At 46.2% G+C, this 19,087-nt stretch overlaps 1 protein-coding gene across 1 annotated transcript in view; it reads right to left on the bottom strand.

The window, feature by feature from the left end:
- LOC137142209 (complement receptor type 1-like) overlaps positions 1-19,087 on the bottom strand; it is a 47,123-nt gene that overhangs the window by 1,597 nt on the left and 26,439 nt on the right. The window contains exons 16-25 of the mRNA XM_067531447.1: positions 17,225-17,380; positions 12,989-13,177; positions 11,776-11,979; positions 8,781-8,969; positions 7,386-7,568; positions 6,015-6,194; positions 4,242-4,424; positions 3,379-3,564; positions 1,966-2,145; positions 133-332 (exon numbers count right to left, since the gene is read on the bottom strand). Of these exons, the coding sequence (XP_067387548.1) occupies positions 133-332; positions 1,966-2,145; positions 3,379-3,564; positions 4,242-4,424; positions 6,015-6,194; positions 7,386-7,568; positions 8,781-8,969; positions 11,776-11,979; positions 12,989-13,177; positions 17,225-17,380 (1,850 nt within the window). The remainder of the gene's footprint in view (positions 1-132; positions 333-1,965; positions 2,146-3,378; positions 3,565-4,241; positions 4,425-6,014; positions 6,195-7,385; positions 7,569-8,780; positions 8,970-11,775; positions 11,980-12,988; positions 13,178-17,224; positions 17,381-19,087) is intronic.

The raw sequence follows: 19,087 nt of genomic DNA, 5'->3' as shown, positions 1-19,087 counted from the left end.
TTGGTCACATAGTCCTCATTGTTTTAATGAAGCAAAGACTTAAGAAATTTGAACATTGTTACCATTTTTTTTTTAAAACACTAGAAATTGGGCAGAGGACATCAAGAAATCCAACTGGATTGTCATACTTACACATTTGGGTACTGCTGTCCAGTTGCCGTTGGCTGAACAAGTGACACTAAAATTTTCCATTGTAGGCAGGTACCAATGGTCTGAAAACTGGTACCCTGGAGAACATTTGAAAGTAATGCTTTCATTGATGTCATACCACATTTTCTCATTTAATGCACTGACCAGTCTTCCATTTTGTACGTCTGGCTTTGGACACTGAACTGAAAATAAAATGCAAAAGAGAAGGCAGTTCAGTGAGAGGAGGAGATGCACTTCGAGTGCTGCTTATTGCCCGTAATGGAAAGAAGCAGCTATGTTTAAGACCCCATGCCCTTTGTTTTCCTCACTGCAGCTGTTTTGGTTTAGCAGAGAAATAAAGGGCTTGTAACACCAAACCCAAACTCACTCACTCTCTCTCTCTCTCTCTGGAGAAACAAACAGTATGAGTTCCACATGAAGAAGGTGCAAGTGAAATCCCATCCAGTACTTTGTATGATGGGCATTTCATGGAGGCATCGCCAGCTGAAAGTCCACACTTGGGCAGCAGAGCACAGGGGCTTTGTGGGTTCATTTAAGAAGGTCTTATTGGCAGCTACAGGACAATTGGGAACGTTCAGTTCATTCCCTTGCACACTTGTGGCCTTTTTCTGAATAACCTCTTTGGTCTATTGCAGAATTAGCCCCCTCTGCAATGAGTGACAAGTGCAAATCGATGGAGTTGCCTTGTGTTTACACTGGTGGAACCAAGAGCAGAACTTCGTCTGTAACAGTGGCTTATGCTTCTATAGTGACTTATCCTGCAGGATGCCAAAGGCTTCGATTAGATACAACGATGACTGGCACTGTAGAAACACCCTAGACCAACAGTTAATTGTACAGGAACCCCTTCCCCAGTGAACAGCCACCTCTGGGGTCAGGGGCAGTAAGCACGAGGGGCTATTTGAGGACTGTCCACAGAAAGCAGACTGGAATGGAGACCCCGCTTCTCAGTTACACTAGGGCCTCTGACAGTAAAGAGGGGTTTAATGTAAATGAGCATCAGTCCCTGAGTCTTTAAAGTCTCATCTGGAAATCAGCCCCTTCCACTCATTCGCCTCATACCTACTCCCCACCGAGCAACCTCTACAGAGCTGGATGTGTCTACTTCAGAAAGATGAAAGTCCAGCTGCCTTGGTGAGCTTCAAACCTGTAACTGTGTGGAGCCAGCCAGGACAAACCCGAGGGTTAGCACACTCATGCATTCCTACCAGGGAAAGGCCTGTCAATATCAAATGATCTAAGGCCAGATGGGCTTGCCTGCAGGCTGGGAAGTCATTGATGCAGCTAAGGAGTATATGACACCACTTTGCAGATTTTGGTACATGCTGCCTGGGGCCCTGGATAAGCACTTCCTATAAACCGGAAAAATCAATGACTAAAGCTGGTCCACTCCCAAAGAAAGCTATTCTGACCTAAATGCTGGTCCTTATCCTATTAAATATATATATTTTTGATAAATATGGGCCTCTTTGAGTTCCCTTCCCTTCCACAGTATAGCTGGGGGAGTTTTAGCAATGCGTGATTAGTCGTAATTAGCATCTCTCTTTGAAGTACTTCCCTAATTAATCCTCATAACACCTCTCCAAGGTTGCTTTGACTCACTATCTCCATTTTACAGAGGGGAAGTGGAGGCGGAGAGATGAAGTACCTTGCACAAGTCACGCAGACTGGGGCAGGGAGAGGGTTAGAGCTCAAGGGTCCTTGGTTTCCAGTGCAGTGGTCAGACCATCCCTCTCTCCCTATAGTGCTGCTTCTAGAGCTCAGCATGCCCGTGCCAGACCCATCGCCATCCCTCGGTTCATCATTTATACTTACTCAGCCGACAACTTGGCACAGGAGGATTCCATGTGTTATCAGCCTGGCACTGACTCTCGTTACTGCCATGGAGCAGGTAGCCTGCCTTACAAGAAAACCCCACAGCGACGCCATGTGTAAATGCTCGTATTTGAGTTGTCATTCTTCCATTTGTAATCTCTGGCTTTGGACAGCGGACCACTGGAGGAAAAACAGAACAGTGAGCGTTACGTCTGAGACAGGGAACAAGCAAAGCCGATACACTTACATAACGGCTGATCTATTTTCCCTGCAACTCTGACACAGGGGAAAATACAGCCACACAAAAACGACATTTTGACCTTTTTGCAGACCTCTGTGTGTAAAGAGAGTTTTTATCTCCATGGGCCAAAGCAGCAAATGATTTCTCCCTGCAGCGGATTGACAAGGACATTGAAACTATCTGCGGAGGGAAATCATTATAGGGCAGGTTGGTATGTGGGTGAATGCTTCAATGCGGTTTCCTGTTCCCTGCCTGCCTATTGCTCAGTCAAGTCACCAGGGTTATTCCCACTTTTGGTGTCAGGCTGTTCCCCGAAATGCTCTCTGGCGTCGCCTCCAGAGGGGACCCATACCTCAAGGGACAATCCCAGGACAGGTGGGTTTGGAACCAGATCCAGGAGATGGGAGTGTAAGTCACGGGGAGTGAGGCTCAAGCATCAACTGGGACACAGGCCCAACGGCTGGTGACACTGAGCAGTGAGGACATTGGCATGGGGTGGGGAGGGGGTAGTTTCTCATGGACATTCTTTCACGTTTGTGGTGGAGAAGGTTCAATGATGGCTCCAGGCCAACATTCTAGGTGGGGCACCCTAACCCTCAGCTGCTTTCCTCCTGCACCTGGGATTAGCATCTCAGAGCCATCCTCAAGTCCCCTGAGGCACCTGCCAGGCTGTGCCTGTAAAGCATCTCCCGAAGGCAGGGGAACCCTGCTGGTGCTAGTGCGCTCACGACGCCGGGTGGCTGTGGAACAGCTGCTCCTGCTTGGATCCTTCATGCGGAAGTTGGAAGATCTGCATTGTTATTTTACCAGCTCTGGGACCCGTTCACCTCCTGCGATTTGCAGCTCCTGCAGCAATGGGGCCCTCTGCACTCCAGGGTGGTGTTTGCCACCAGACCAGAGGCAGAATGCCCCACCCGAAGCTTTCGTTTCCACCCAGCGATACACAGGGATACCTTGGATCTGTGCAGCCTATGAGTGCCATAGCCACCTCCCCTCTTGGCTTTGCACCGCCCACTTCGGATGCTGTCCTGCAGTTCAGAGATGATTATGGGCGGGATTAGGAGCTGCAGACAGCTCTGCTCACTTTCAGCCCCACTTACATAAAGTATTAGGACATTACACCTGGGTCTCTGCAAAGTACCCGTTGGAATTTAGAGTAGTGCAGAAATTACCTTTGCACTGCGGGGCTGGCGTGCTCCAGGTCAGATTAACCCCGTCCGATGTACAATAAATGGAGGACTCTCCAATCAGTGATAAACCCTCTCCGCAGGTATACGTCACTTGTGAGCCATAGGAGAAATATTCCTTCAGCCCACCATTGTGCTTCCCACTGATGATATTTGGAGGCCGGCCACAGGCTACAAATGGATAGAAACAACGTAAGGCCTGATCATCCTCTCACTGGCTCAGGCGACAACCAGGGAATCCTTAATCCTTCCAGAATCACCTCGGCAAACATCCCAACCCTTCTGCAACCTACCAGCCATCCCTGAGGGTCCCAACAAGCCCCTCAGTCCCACTACTCACTGCAAAACCTTCCCACATCTCCCTCGCTGTGTAATCACTATCCCACCACTGCTGCCCAGCCACACCTAATGAAGGGGAGTGATTGTAGAGGGTGTTACAAGGGGGCTGAGCCAGGACTAATGGGAGGAAATTAAGAAAAAGACATTTTAGGCTGAACATAAGGGAAAACGTCCTGAGAATGAGATCTAAGACTCTTGAATAGTCTCCTAAGGGAAGGGGTGGGAGTCCCTTCGGCTACCATATTTAATCTTCATTCAAAAAAAGTACTGGAGATTTGACTGTAGGGAGTACTTAGATATCGATCTCCCTCTCCCGAAACTGGAAGAGGTCATTGGATAGACGACAGATGGAAAAGCCCTTGGACTATTTATTAGTGACCGGTGGGGATCCTTCTCATACAGCTCCTAGACGTCAAGAGGTAGGGTATGCAGCCTTCCCGCTGCCGTTTCTAAGCCTTGTGGTAGTATATTTCTTCTTAATGGTAGGTGTTCTTCTTGTTTATACTTACTCTTATCACAAAATGGTACTGGAGGAAGCCATCCCCCGTCAGTCCGGCACACACTCGCCTCACTGCCTTTGAGGATGTAGCCAGGATCACATTGAAACACAACACGGTTTGCATACGTATATATAGTTTTACTTGCAGAGATCTGTTTTCCATTTTCAATCACTGGGGTTGGACAACGAATCTCTGAGCAATGCCAACAAACAAAGAGTCAGATATTTTTGTTCAGAGTGAGATAAAGAAAAAAGTCTTAGTAGAGACATTTCTATGATGGAGACATTTTACCGGGAGTGTCTGAACCCTTTTAAAGAATCTGAACAGTGACACATTGATGTTTCTATCTTCTTAGCACTTTTTTTTAAATAAAAAAGATCCTAGTTTCTAAAGGAAGTTTTGTTTCATGGGCTGTCACAATACAAGGAAGATGGTTTCTAAGAGTGTGTTCTCCAAAAGGTCTGTATAAAATATATGCTGGAGGAACCCTGCGTGATGATGTAGTATGACAACAAGGTTTTACTGGTCTGAGTTTGGGGTGGTTGTGACACTCATGAGCGGCACAGCCACAAGTGGCTTACACAGGCCATATTCAATGCTAATAGAGCCTTTAAATTCTGGATATGCCACGTGTGTTACTGTTCACATTTAACTGGCGCTATGTTTAACTATCCTCCAGCCGTAAAGCCAGCATCTAGGTTATGTCTACACTGCGGTAGAAGACCATTGGTAGGGCTATGTCTGGCCTGCGTCAGCTGACTCGAGCTTACGGGACACAGGCTGTGGGGCTACAAACTGCAGTGCAGATGTTTGGGCGTGGACTGAAGCCTGGGCTCTCAGAGCCTGTGAGGAAGGAGGGTCTCTGAGCTTGGGCTCCGAGCCGGAACATCTACCCTGCAGTTTTTAATCCCACAGCTCGAGCCCCACGAGTCAGACGACCCAGGCTGAGACTTGGTGCTGTGGCTTTGGTTTTAAAAATAAAATCAGTATAGACATATTCTGTTGCTGAATATCTGGCCCATGATACTAACGGTAAGTAACCTCTCAAAATGATCTAAAATAGCTATTCTGTACATGATGTAACTACATAGATACGTCAGATATCTCAGGACCTACCAGGTCCTAACAGCAAGTGTTGTATTCATCCCACTAGAAAGGGGGACTCTTGGATTTTTAACAGTAGATAGCACCCACCCCTTTCTAGCCCTGGATAGCTTACCGGCCATCCCACTTCAATCCTCTCTATGGTGCAGAACTGAATATTGCCCGTCCTGAGCCTCAAGTCAGTGTAAGGGCAGGAGAGGCTTGGAAATGCCAGATTTGGGGTGGGAAAGGAACATTTGCCACAGTATTTTAAATGATATATGTAATATGCGTGTGTGATTTTTATTTATGTATATATATAAAATCAGCTGTTTGGGGCTGCTCCGAAGATTGGGGGGCTGGAAGTAATCCCACTGGATTAGGGCTATTGGGCAGCGGACAGCTGAGCAGGTGAAAAGTTGTACAATAAATGCAGTTTATTACATCACATCCTGTCACCATGTCTATAGTGCAGAGAGATTCACACAGCCAATCGCTCAACGTGTCCTGGGCCAGATTTGCAGAGGTGCTGAGCACCCACCACTCCAGCTGCGGTCAATGCGATCTGCTAGTACTCAGCACTGCGGGGCCAGCCAGGCCCCAAAGGACCCTCTCTGCCTTAAATAAGCTGTTCAATTGTTCTTAAATTTGTACAGCAACTAAAGCAAAGAAAATGCAGCCAAAAATTGAATGACTTACTCTGACATAACACTGGGATTTTAGACCATGTGAAGTTTTTGAGACAAGTCACGCTGGGAGATACTCCAGGGATGAGAGTGTAACCTGGTCTGCAGGAGTAGGTCACTCTGGTACCAACCAGAAACTCTCTTGGATTGCTTCTCTCAGCATACTCAAGTGTTGGTGGGTAGGAACAGCTCCCTGACAATCCAGAACAAGACAGGGATCAATAAGAGACATTTAACCCTGAAACCTATGGTGAATGAACCGTCCTTATAAACATGTGGCATGTGAGACCCAGCTATGGCAATCAGTGGCCTACATTCTGCTCACCAGTGCCCCGAGTGCAGAATTTGGTTCAGTCACTGCAAAGATATAAAACACAACTAGGGCTGAATTGTGGGCTGGGGTCTGCGACAGTGCTCAGTTATAAGGGGACATAAACTGCCCCTTTATGCCCCTGCAGTGACTACCTGCTTCCTAGGTGGCAGCAATAGTAAGCAAGTAAAAACATGAATAGTAGTAACCCGGAGTGAAGTTGTGTGATGCTAGACCTTGCTGAGCATTAAAAGAATTGCTACATTGTTCAATTAATCACCTTGCTTGAAAACAGTAAGTTTTCCCTTTATGAAGAGATGGAATAAAAAATTAGTCTCTTATAGCAAGTTTCCATTTGTATAGCACCTTTTTCTCTGAGGACCCCAATTGCTTCATAAACAGTGAGTGAATTCTCACAACACCCTTCTAAAGGTAGGGGGCAGCAATGTTACCACCATTTTACAGATGGAAAAACTGAGGGAGAGAGAGATTAAAGCCAAAAACTTCAAATGTGACAGCTAATTGAGGGTAGACAACTTGGGACCCCTAGGGATCATGCTGTAGTCACTCTGTGTCTCCTGTGAAGACGGGGAATTGATATCACCACATCAGTTAACCTCCCAGTTTAGTGCCAGCAGATGATGCTTAACTACTCCAGTAATTGAATTACTCCCTAACGCCAGAGCTGTTTTTATCTGGTGCTGACTGGCCTCAGACTCTGCTTTCCTCAACAAGCCTAACCTGGCCTTTCAATGTTAAACCTGAGCAATTGTTAAAGTATTAAACACAGGCAGCCTCAACAATTGCTTTTCCCGAGTGTGTGAACTTTTTGGTGCTCATTTGATTCCCAAAAGAAAGTGAGAAAGGAACTTCAAGAGAAAAATGCTGCAGCCTAGATAGACAAAGTGGAAGAAAGGAAGCTGGGGGGAGAAAAAGAGCCAGACACTCTCTTATACTCCGTTCATCGCACATTCACTCAGTCATACCACATGCAGCATAATGAGTTTTGTAGACTATAGGAACTTCTCCCGTATAGACACCCCACATCGCATCACCCTACTGTCATTTACTTACCTAGGTCACAAACTGGGAGCTGAGGATACCACTTGCCATCATCTTGGCAGTGAATCGTATCACGGCCCCTGAGGATGTAACCAGGATCACATTCAAACATTACACTGCTTCCCGTTGTATATTTCTGTGGAAGTGGAGATTTCAGGCTTCCGTTTGAAATATCTGGGACCGGACACTGAATTTCTGTAAAACACCGAACAAGGTTTTCCAGATCCTTTTATTACTTCCTACATCTTAGTACATCCTCCCCACACCTCTGCAAGGCAAATAAGGAAGGAACTATTTTACAAACAGAGAAACTGAGGCAGAGAAGCAAGGAGACTTGCCCAAGGCCTGAGAGGAAGACAATGACAGAACCAGGATTAGAACTCAGAGGTCTCCACTGCCCAGTGATGTGCTTGTACCGTACTGCACCACCTCCCCCTAGGTTGTAATTACTCAGGTTCTGAGCAGATGTGCCAGAGAACTGGTCATAGAACAGTCCGTCATTTCTATACATCCCACTCACAGAATTCCATGTACTGTCACCCAGGCGCTGGCTTTCTTTGCTGCCATTGACTACACAGATTTTGTTACAAGAAAACTTAAGAGTGACACTATGTATAAATACAAATATTTCTGTAGTCATCCTTCCATTTTCAACCACTGGCCTCAGACAGGAAACTACTGAGAGAAAACAACAAAGAGGTTGGTGCTAAGTCTAAGACAGGGAACAATGAAAGCCAAGACACTTCGGTTGCTGCTGGATCTGTCTTCCAAGCCATCTGAACTCCCTGAAAACACATGGCCATTTTCTTAATCTTTCGGCCGACCTTTGTGTTTAATGAAAGGTCTTATTTCCATGGGCAGTTGCAACAGATCATTTCTTATCGCACTGGATTTGTGATAAAATATGACTATTGGGAAATTATGGGACAATGCAGGATGTATCAATGTATCAACACTTTCCATGCTGCCAGCTCCATCTTGTGGCTTCCCACTGGTGTGTCAAGCCACCAGAGTTATTCCAATTTTTTGGATTCAGATTGTTCCTGCAAACTTACTGCTATTACACACAGGGAGGATTATAGGCTTAAGGGGGTGCTGCCAGGACAGCAGTAGTGGGAACTAGTAGCCAGAATAAGGGTGAGGTACAGGTGGTGGAGAAATCAGTGGAACAAGCATTAGCTGGGATGCGGGCAAACGGCAGATCACATATAGGTGCTGGGGGGAGAGGAAACCGGCTGTATGCATCTCAGGGAGAAGGTTGTTGGGAACATTTAAGGTGCTGGAAAGGAGTGATGAACAATGAGATGGCAGAGAGTGGATGGGTTAAGAGACCACCAGATCATTCAAAAAAATCTTTTCTACCCTTCTCTAATACCTGTCATTTTAGTGTAATGCAGAACATGTTACCTTCGCACTGAGGGGTAGGCTCACTCCAGGTTGGCATGTCCTCATCACCAGATACACAGTTAATGGAGGCCTTTCCAATAAGTGCGAAGCCTCGCTCACATCTGTAAGTGATTGATGATCCAATAACAAAATCTGTCTTGCTCCAGCCATTGAGCTGGCCATGGGAGATGTTCGGGGGTTGAGCACACACTATAATTGAAGAGAGAAGAATACATGATTTATACAGTAGGTCAAAATCGCTAAAAAAGAAAAGGAAATGACCAATTCCTGGCGTTTCCTGATTTCATCATGACAAAAAAGGAATCTTTCCATAACACATGGAAGAACACCTGAGGGATATCCAATAAGGTGCTAGCTCTTCGTGTTCCTTTCTGGCTGTGCATGGCATCAGGTCAGCCACATGAATGATTAAAAGATTTTTTAAAAGCATCTGTATAGCCCGTAGGCCACTGTAACAGTCATTCACCTGCTCAGTGAACAGCATTGAAAAGCTGACCATGAGACGGAGAGATGCTGAACACCTGCAGCTTCCATTGACTCAGTAAATTGGCCCCGTTACACTTCCTCCTCCTACAAATCCAGAGCTGAACCTCTTCTAACCGCTCAAAATCTCCCTCCCCCGCCCACACCTATCCATCTCCCTCCAAGCTACCAGGCCCTCTGAATCCCTCAACAAATACTCCAGTCCCACACCCACAACTGAACCTTCCCTGTTGATCTAGAGAGCCAGTCTTCGCCCCTTCGCTAGTTTGGCAGGGATGGACAGCTGGGGATATTATTTAGGGTGACACCAGGGGAGAGCAGTAGGTCTAAGGGGTAACAGAGGTTTTGCTAAGGGGTTGGTTTTAGTCATTAGAAGTCACCCATGGATTTCAAACATATTTTCATCGCGTGATGGTAAACTGGTGCCAGGGCTGCTCTGAAAATGCCTTTGAGTGACTAAAATCCTCACAAGGCCTTCTGAAAATAATTGGATGCCTAAAACTCTCTTTTCAGGTGCTAAGCATTTTGAGACCTGATTTATCCCCCTTCCTCCCCCACAGGTGCAACTTGCATTTGCACCACTGTCCTCCCTCAAGAGTTGTATAGGGGGATGGCAGCTTTAATCTGTGCCAGAAGCTCCATACAGCCCCCAGTAACAAAGACTGTTACCAGATGCACTGAATCTATGTATTATCTGAGGGTCCCAGCTTGTAAGGGGCTGGGGCACAGGCAGGCTGGCCTAGCAGTCACAGCTGAGCTTCAGACTGCCTTCCAGAGTTGGAGTACTCACTGTCCTGTAAACAAGAGTCAGAGACCAGAGATCAAAGATTACATTAGGATCCAGGGGCAGGAATCAGGGTCGAAGTCAGAGATCAGGAAACAAGGTGAAGTCTGCCACTGCAACAAACCAAAGTCTGTGAACTTACTCAGAAAACTTCCTGGGCCAAACCCTGGGCTTAAGTAGGGGTGATTGGCCAATCAGAGGGCTGCAAGGTACCATCATTCTGGCAGTCTTGGACCATATTTCCTGCAGAGTGTGCTTTCCATAGTGCTCCTTGGCTGTCTCTATCTTTGCATAGCATCCTAGTAGCCATGCAGGACTATAGCTGCTCTTAGCTCTGCAGATCTGAGTTCTAGTCCTTGAGTGCTTATGTAACCATCCTCTGTCCCAGCCAGCCTCATCCACATTCAGAGCAGTGCTGTGGGTGGAAGGAGAGTCCAGACTGCTTGTCCCAGCTTAGCCTTTTTCCCCTGGGGCAGTCTTTGTAGAAGCCTGGGTAACTCACGCTGATTCTGGCCCTTAAGGCACAGAGCATATTTATGTTCAAGAAATCTGAACTGCAAAAGGCAATGATTTTAATGGACAGGCGTATTCACGGCTCTGACACCACAAGCAGCCCACTCTCTCGTTTAAGGGCTGCCTAACAAAGATAAATTGGAAAGTATCATTAAAGACCAAACATGTCTCGTACAAGCTAAAATCTTATGTGGCATTTCATGTATTGCACTGGGGATTTTAAGAAATAAAACAAACAAAACCAGTCCCCATGTTTACTTTGGAACGAGATGGTTGCTTCTTGCATCACTGTCTTTTCCAAATAAATTCTTCACCAGTGATAATCAGATAATAAAATATTTGGTTTTGCCTAGGAAGCAAATAAACAAAGAGGACTGTGAATGCTGGTAGTACGTAGCTAAGGGGAAACCTGTCCTTCCTCCCTGCTCAGAAATAATTCCTGAGGTGAGAAATCAAACTTAACTTCCCAGAAACTTCAGAAGTATGGATGGCACCTCTCACATCACAGCAACTGCTAATAACACACCTCTATCTTAGCCCCCTTTAGTTGTCTCCTTTCCAAACTCAACAGCCCTAGTCTTTTTAGTCTCTCTTCATATGGAAATCATTCTATACCCGTAACTATCTTTGCTGCCTCCCTGCACCTTTTCTAGATCCACTATATCCTTTTTGAGGTGGGGAAACCAGAACGGGAGCCATTATTAACTATATGGATGAATATAGTGGCATTATATTTCTATCCGCTTCCTAATAGTTCTTAATGTATTGTTAGGGTTTCTGATTGCTGCTGCACACTGAGTGGAAGTTTTCAGAGAACTCTGCAGGGTGACTCCAAGAGCTCTTTCTTTGGTGGTAAGAGCTAATTTAGAATCCATCATTGTGTGTGTGTGTGTGTGTGTGTGTATGCGCTTAACAGTCATGCTGTTTTGTGGCTTTTTTCTTTTATTGTTTTTGTTAAATGTTGAGTTCTATGCATAACTTTTTTACCCAGAAAACAAGGAAGAGGTTTTTAGATTCTTTGAGGCAGGGACCCTCTCTTTGTATGGGTTTGTACAGCACAATGGGCCCCTCAGTCCCAATCAGGGCCTCTATGTGTTACCACAATATAAATATCAGTGTATGCAACAATTACACAGGGTGGGTGTGTCTGAACCTTTAAAATCAGGGATTAAAAGGTCACCAACCATATCACAGTTCTCCACCGTTTATACTGACCTGGTTCACAGACTGGTACAGCAGGATCCCATGTGCCATCAGGTTTGCAGCGAATCTGAACATTGCCATCGACGCTGCCTTTGATACCATACCCGAGATCACATTCAATTGTAACACGGTCCCCAAATGCATAGGTCTCCTCTCCGGAGCTAAGCGCAGGGATCTGCGTTCCATTGCTAACGTCTGGATCTGGGCAACGAACTTCTGAGAAACACCACCAAGAACAACAGTGTTAAATCACAGCACAGACAATTGGGTGGCAGCAGATTCATTTACTTTGCAAGCTCTAGAAAGTCAGTATTTCCTTGGCAGTGCTGAAGAGGCTTGGATTTAGAAGAAGTTTTCTCTCTTGGGCAGTAACAGCATGTGGGTCAAGGGCTAATCATTCTTACAATTCTTATCAGCAGCTGCTCTGGTTGCAACTGGCGGGGTATTTTTGGTCTTCATCACAGGCTCAGCGAGTGGCACCTGCGGTGTTACGACCATAATGTGTGTAAAAATGCAGGTGATATTGTGTAATCTAGCTTGATTGCTGTCTACTTTAGGTGAATCTGGAGATGGCGGCTGGGGGCAACAGATCTGTCCATAAAGCACAGAAATGTAAAGGTGGCAGATTTTAAGAGGCACAGCATGGAATTCACAGCCCAGGGGCAGACACGGCCTTTAAGCTACCATTGCACCTTCGCAGTACTGCACTGCTCCATGGCCTAACATAGACAGCTCTGGGGTCCTGTGCCCAGCTTCCTATAGACTTGGCGTCAGCTTGCCCAGAACCTCGGCTGTGCTATGTGTGTGGCCCATGCCCAACACACCCCTCCCACCTTCAACCCTGTCACTGGCACACCACTTACCCAAGGCTTGCGAGAGGGTCCTGGGAAGACCGTCCTATATCTGTCTTCTACGGTTCCTGCACCAGTGGAGTCCTCTCCTGGCTGGATCCAGGGCATTTAAAGACCTATTTTCCTCACTCTGGACCTTTTACTTGAAGTAAAGGAGCCGGAATAGGCAGGAGGATCGCACCTCCAGTTGCTAACCGTAACCTTGGTATTAACTTAAGCAGGCAAAGAAGACACGGACTATCCCTCATCCTCTCTCAGCCCCCATCCCCACACTTGGAACCACAAAGCAGCTGCCTAAAAGCACAGCCTCCACACCGGTGTTAAATGTGCTTGATTAAAACAAAGATAATTAAGCCAAAGATTAATATACTTACTCTGACAAAAGTTTGGAACAAAAGCCCATGTAAAATTTTGAAGACAAGTAGCACGCCCTTGGGTTAGTCCAGGGATCAACTCATAACCTACCCAGCAACCATATATAACCGCCATTCCAGCTGGAATCACCGCGCCAACCTTGCTCTTTTGAACAGCATTAGGAATGTCAGGTGGCTTGCCACAACTACCTAAGGGTAAAAAGGAAAAGTATAAAGACATACTTAGCCAGGAAAACCTACGGGGGTGAAATCTCCTCTACAAGAATGTGACATCAGAGACATAGTTGGGGAAAGTCAGAGGTCCATATCTGACTTTGCTCTCAGATCCATGCAATCCCACTCCCCACTAGCTAGCTCAGTCATTGCACTGAAATTGCATAGAAAATACAACAGAAACAAATGGGAGCACTTCGGAGGGGAGGGGCAATAACGATACAATTCTAGCCTGAGTTTGGAATTAGAGAGGGCAATACAAGGCTAAACTAAACTTGCTGGCGTTTCGGTTCGTTGTCTGTAACATGCAATGTTGTTGTAGGCATCGTGACCCCAGGCTGTTAGAGAGAACAAGGTGGGTGAGGTAGTAGCTTTTATTGGATCAACTTCTGTTGACGAGGAAGACAAGCTTTTGAGTTTACACAGAGCTCTTCTTCATATTCTAAACACCACAAGCAATCAATTCCAAAATTGCTGGGAGTGTGCTAGGCATCAATAAGCAGCCTCCTATTGGTTCTGGTGAAATTTGGACACTTGGAAGAGAGATGGGGAACAAAGGTAACTTCTTGCATCTGGTAATTGTCAATAGCTCAAAGAACTGGTTGATTGCAGCCATTAACCCCTTCGCGCACAAAACCTGCCATCTCAACTCCGGCTGTTCTACCAGTACCATTTAAAATGCTGACACCTTGAATGACTCATCTCCCAGACAGAAAGAAAAGAAGAAAGAATGGCTGCTAGTTTGGAGTGGAGAGAAAATTGGGACCCCCGCAGAGCTGCAGCATGAGGGAGGAGACTGCAAGGAGTCTGTGAAACAGAGGGGACAGGAGGGTGGCTCCCTGGGGGTTTGCAGGGGAGAATGGAGAAATGAAAGCAGCCCAGTGGGGTGTGCAATGAGCTCAGCCTACAGAAGTAACAAAATGTCCAAACTGCTAGTTAATGACAAACTATAGAATGGTTTAAACCAGAAGCCCTGTTTTCAGCAGACAAGTAATTTAAGGGCAGCATCATGGGGCTGTATCAGCGTAGTGAGATTCAGGCTGGTACTGCAGTGACTATTTCCTCTCTTTTTTAAACAAAACAAAATATCAAACTGGTTGCACAACTGCAGTCTTCAGTTCAGTGCACCTCCACATTGACAAGCCAGAAGCACTCCCATTTTCTGAGCCATCTTTAGTATCTAGCATCAGTCAGGCAGGGCAGACCACGCCTTGCAAATTCTGCATGGATCTTTTCTCAGTAACTGCACAAAGCGAGTTACGCTAAGCGGCAGTTATATTAGCCGTGGTCCTACTCCGGCTGGATTTACGCTGATCAGGCGCCCTTGAAGGGCTGGTCTCTATTAGAAGTTGTGGCAGAAGCAAAAAAAATACAAGACTAGGATCCTTTATATCTTGGGGATGAAATCCTGCCCTATGGAAGTCAATGACTAAACTCTCATTGAATTTAGTAAAGCCAGGATTTTTCTGCAGGTCCACTCCCTGTCTCCTGCTGAAGTCAATGGCAAAACCCTAGCTAACTTCAAAGGGGCAGGGTCTCAGCTGGGGTAAATTGGAGTGGCTCCAGTGATGTCATACACTAGAAAGACACCTGGAAAACAACCACTTGCTGGTATATCATTGGTTAAAAATGGCAAGGTACTCGCATCACACTCACCCAAGGATAAAAGATGAACCCTATTAATAGTGGATATTATCATATAAATACCAATGGGAAAAAAATGGTCATTCTTGTGTGTTAGCTAATGGATTACATTTGTCAGTAACAGTGAAAACTAATATACTTCAAGTCTAGATTTCAAATAAAGATCCTCTGCCAGGGTAAACAGGTAGTGCAGTACAAATTATTTCCCCTCAGTTTTCTTAATCAGGTGTTTGTTTTTAAATACGTAATTTCTAGCTGAACAATTTCTCCTTAAAAATAAAGATGACGATATGTGAGATTCAGTGCATGCGGCTCATTTAAAGAACTAACAACATTCAGAGAAGAGTGGACCTCAAGAAAAAGTGTTTGTGTGAGAAATTCGAGCTGGCCAATCGCTGTGGAGGGTTTTGCTGTCATGGGGTGATACCCCCCCAACCCACTTTTTGAAACAGCCTGGTCAGAGGGTCACAAAGCCAATCCGGCCCTAAAGACAGGCATCTTGTCTGCTATGTGTTTACAGAGTGCTGTGTATGCTTAACACAACGCAAGCAAAGGGACCTGTCATGGTCACTCGTACATCCACTTTCCCTGCTGATCTCTTCAGCGAAAACTCAGCATCCCTACTGCAGACCCAGCCTTCACCAGGTACCTTTTTTCCAAAGAGTGTCTGACACTCTGCTGGGCAAGTCCCATGGCTGCTTTACATGGTAAGATCTGGAATGTATCAAAGTCTTATGAAAAACCACTAGTAAACTCATGCACTAGCATTCACCAACTTTATTCCTTCTGTACAGCTCACAAAGTACTATGAAGCCTTTTGATCTGAGCTACTAACTCTAAATATGGGGTCCTGCAGGGTGGTCTATTTGCAAAGGGAAACTGGTGATGGAGTCGCGTATTTCTTCGACGCAATTCAGTTTATTTACAAAGCATGTATAAAGGTCCTTCACCCCTGAACGCAGGCGAACGCAAACAACAGACAACGATCTCCTTGCTCACAGCCTCCGACCTCTTTCAACAAGCGACCAACTCAAAAGCTTTCTTTCAGGGCCATACTCTGTGCTTGTCCAGGCTGTATCTGCCGCTTCTTACCCAGTCTGTGTTCCCATGTGTGCCTATTCCACCCCTTCCCCCCCCCCCAAACCACCTATTCAAACAACACCTGCCAAAGACTTGTTGTCCACATTGTTCAAATTTGTGAATGACCATTGACGTGCCTTTGTTTTGGGCGGAGACAGCTATTATTTCATAAAGGAGCTTAATTGTTTCTACGGTCTGCCATGAAGGACACGGTTACAGCCACCAGCTTCCAAATGGTTTAACCCAACCTACAGCAGTACATCGAATCCCCCACTCTGTGTCCTGACCTTATGACGGAAGAATTGTGGGGAAAGAGACCAAAAAGGCGATCTGTGAAGTGCCTCTATGCCCGTAGTATTTAGCTGGCCTGTTAATCATGGTAATGATCCTTCACTTTGATAATACTATTATGGTGGACGTTGAATAAGCCTTGTTGAAGCTGGTGGGCATGACGACAGCTGCCTTCCATTCAGGATGGATATAAGACATAGCTAAGCTCCTTTCTTATGTAAGAGGGATGAAATTATAGGAGCCGCTGCCCAAACACAGGCTACATGCAAGGCTGGTCAATTTTGTTTGTGCAGCAGCCAAAAGAAGCCAGAAGCAGACAAAGGAGAAGCAGAAAAGCCAAGAAAAGCACTGATAATGTGGTCTGAGAGAAAGCAGAGAGAGCGAGTTTTTGAACAGTGTGCTGGCAGGAGAGAGGCTTGAAATTGTGTGTAAAAAACAAACAAACCCCGTCTCCTGTTTGATTCCTACTGTTTCAGGGAATCAAAACTTCTGTCTATCTTCTTTGTAAACAAACAGGATTGCATCCAAGGAATACCGAGCATTATCGTCAATTTCTCCTCCTAACAGAAACAGCCTGCAAGACACTGCATATTGGCTAATTGCTCAGGACAAAAGCGATAATAGAGCTTTTCGACCTGTTGTGTCCAAGCACTTACAGGGTGAGCTCACACTAAAACACGGGGGATAGCCCCATGGAAGTCAACACTACCTGTGCGCTTAAAGTTAAGCACATGCTCAAAAACTTTGCAGGATGGGGCCTTAAGAAGAGAAAACCACCACATCCATTTGGAACTGCAGGAGAAATGTAGCTAGGGCGAGTTGGAGTTTGGCCAGGAAACCAGGATCAGGCCTGTAAGAATGGCACAGGATCTTCAGGGACCACAAGCATCCAGGACTTCGCAAGAGGGAGGTGAAGGGAGAGTCAAGAGGGTGAGGGTGAAAGGCAGAGCCTGGAGAAGGGAGAAGGTGGGGATGGGACTGAGGGGAGATGCTCATCCTCCTACTTACTGAGAGCTCCCCCAGGCAGCAGCATGAGTACCAGGGTCCCCAGGAGCTGCAGGGTCCAGCCAGAGGGAAGTGACATCCTGGTGGCAGGTGAGTTCCTGGAGAATGATGGTGACCGTGCAGTTCGGGCAGGGTTGCAGCCGCTCTTTACCCTGCGCTCTGTGAAACACAGACCCCAGCTGTGGCTACCCATAGGTTGAGGGCTGGGCGCACACAGAAAGGGGAAGTGGGAGCCCAGGTTCTGCAGCTGCGGTGGCCCAGGAAGGGGATGGGCAGAGAGACTCAGTGTGCACCTGCTGCCCAGCCCCTCTGCAGTGCTGTGCTCGCAGTGGCATGCAGTGAAGGGGTAGCGCTGGAGACAGCTGTAGTTACTGCCATCACAGAGGCAGGCTGCGGTCACCCTCTCAGCAAAGGAAACATCTGGGGTTGACAGCATTTCCTCCCCCTGCCCCCTTCCAAGGACGGGCTGCCAGCAGAAGAATGAGACACAGAGGGCTATTCTTGTCTAGCACCCACTGCAGGCCACACACACTTGTTTTTGATTTACAGAAGGCGCTGCTGGCTGGAATAAAGTGCAGCTAAGGTTTCTCAGCAGAAGGGAATGCAGCATTGTTATTTTTCTGGCCCGGGGACAATGACAAATAAAGTTATTCTGATATAACAGCTCCATGCTACCCTGTCCTGATCAGCACCCCTCAGACAATGATTTCTGGAACACAAGAGGCAGTTACCAAAGGATCCTTTCTACCTGTTCTGGGGGTCAAATTCATTCCTGCTGTTTCTCCATCCACCTCCGCTCATGTCATCCCACCGGGGATGTATTTGACTCAAAGCTCCCCTGTGAGCTAACCTAACTTTGCTGGAGACTGACATTCCCCTTGCTATTCCACAGAACAGTACAGCGTTGGCAGCAGCAGGGCAAGCTTCCCCCCTCGGCTACCTGGCCAAACTTCAAATCTGACCACCTCTAGGTGGGAAAGGAGGGTTGTGCCATGCCCCTTGCAGTCCTTGCTGTGACTGCTCACTGGGCAGTGAGAGGCATTAGTGCTTCACTCACCAGGAAAAGAAGCCTTTACACACGCTTGGCATCTCCCTGTCTCACAGTCCCAGGGACAAAGATACAAACACGAAGACAATCGGCAGTTTTTACAGTTGCACTTTATTGTAATTGCTTGATCACAAAGGTGTAGGTAGGTCAGAGAAGATGCCTGTCATTTATTGGGCAATGGGAAAATTCCTCAGCTGGTTGCTTCTCTACAGTTACTTTTTCACCATCTATTCTTGGGAGTGTGTGAGGATATAGAAATGCCACAGATGATATCAACACTTCTGTCAATCAAAAATAGATTTGTGCAATTTGGGAAGAAAAACTTTTTGAAGAAGAGGATAAGGCAGAAAATAGGCCTTTTTAAGCCTTACATTTTTCAGTGGTGCAGAGGGATTTGTGAACACAGTTGCCCTTAAGGTTCATGGAAATCAGGCAGTTAAACAGCCATTCACTACTTTAAATATGTATGGGTTATAATGCATTAAGGTTAAATATATGCAACAGTTGGGTGATTTCTGAAAGCTCCAGGTTTTTGGTGTAGGTTTCCCTATGCATAGGGTCTGAAGCTTGCATCAACTGAAGATTTACTTACATACATTTCAATCTAGTTTCTCTCGACTTGCTTTCACTTTCCTAATTGAAATAATCTGTATTTAATCTTTTTACTACAGCCCCACAAACATATAAGAGGATCTGAAATCCCTAGTTTATCAGGTAGGGACTCACATTTGTGAGATTGAAAGGAAAGGGGAGGGGAAAACCCTTCACCATTGGCACCCAGCATGAGAAAATCTGATTCCTGATGTATTGACTAATCT

Source organism: Emydura macquarii, unplaced genomic scaffold (assembly GCF_026122565.2).
Source record: "Emydura macquarii macquarii isolate MOO-44397 ecotype Brisbane River unplaced genomic scaffold, CSIRO-AGI_Emac_v2 contig_3220, whole genome shotgun sequence".
Taxonomy (NCBI): domain Eukaryota; kingdom Metazoa; phylum Chordata; order Testudines; family Chelidae; genus Emydura; species Emydura macquarii.
This window is presented reverse-complemented; position numbering and strand designations above follow the sequence as displayed.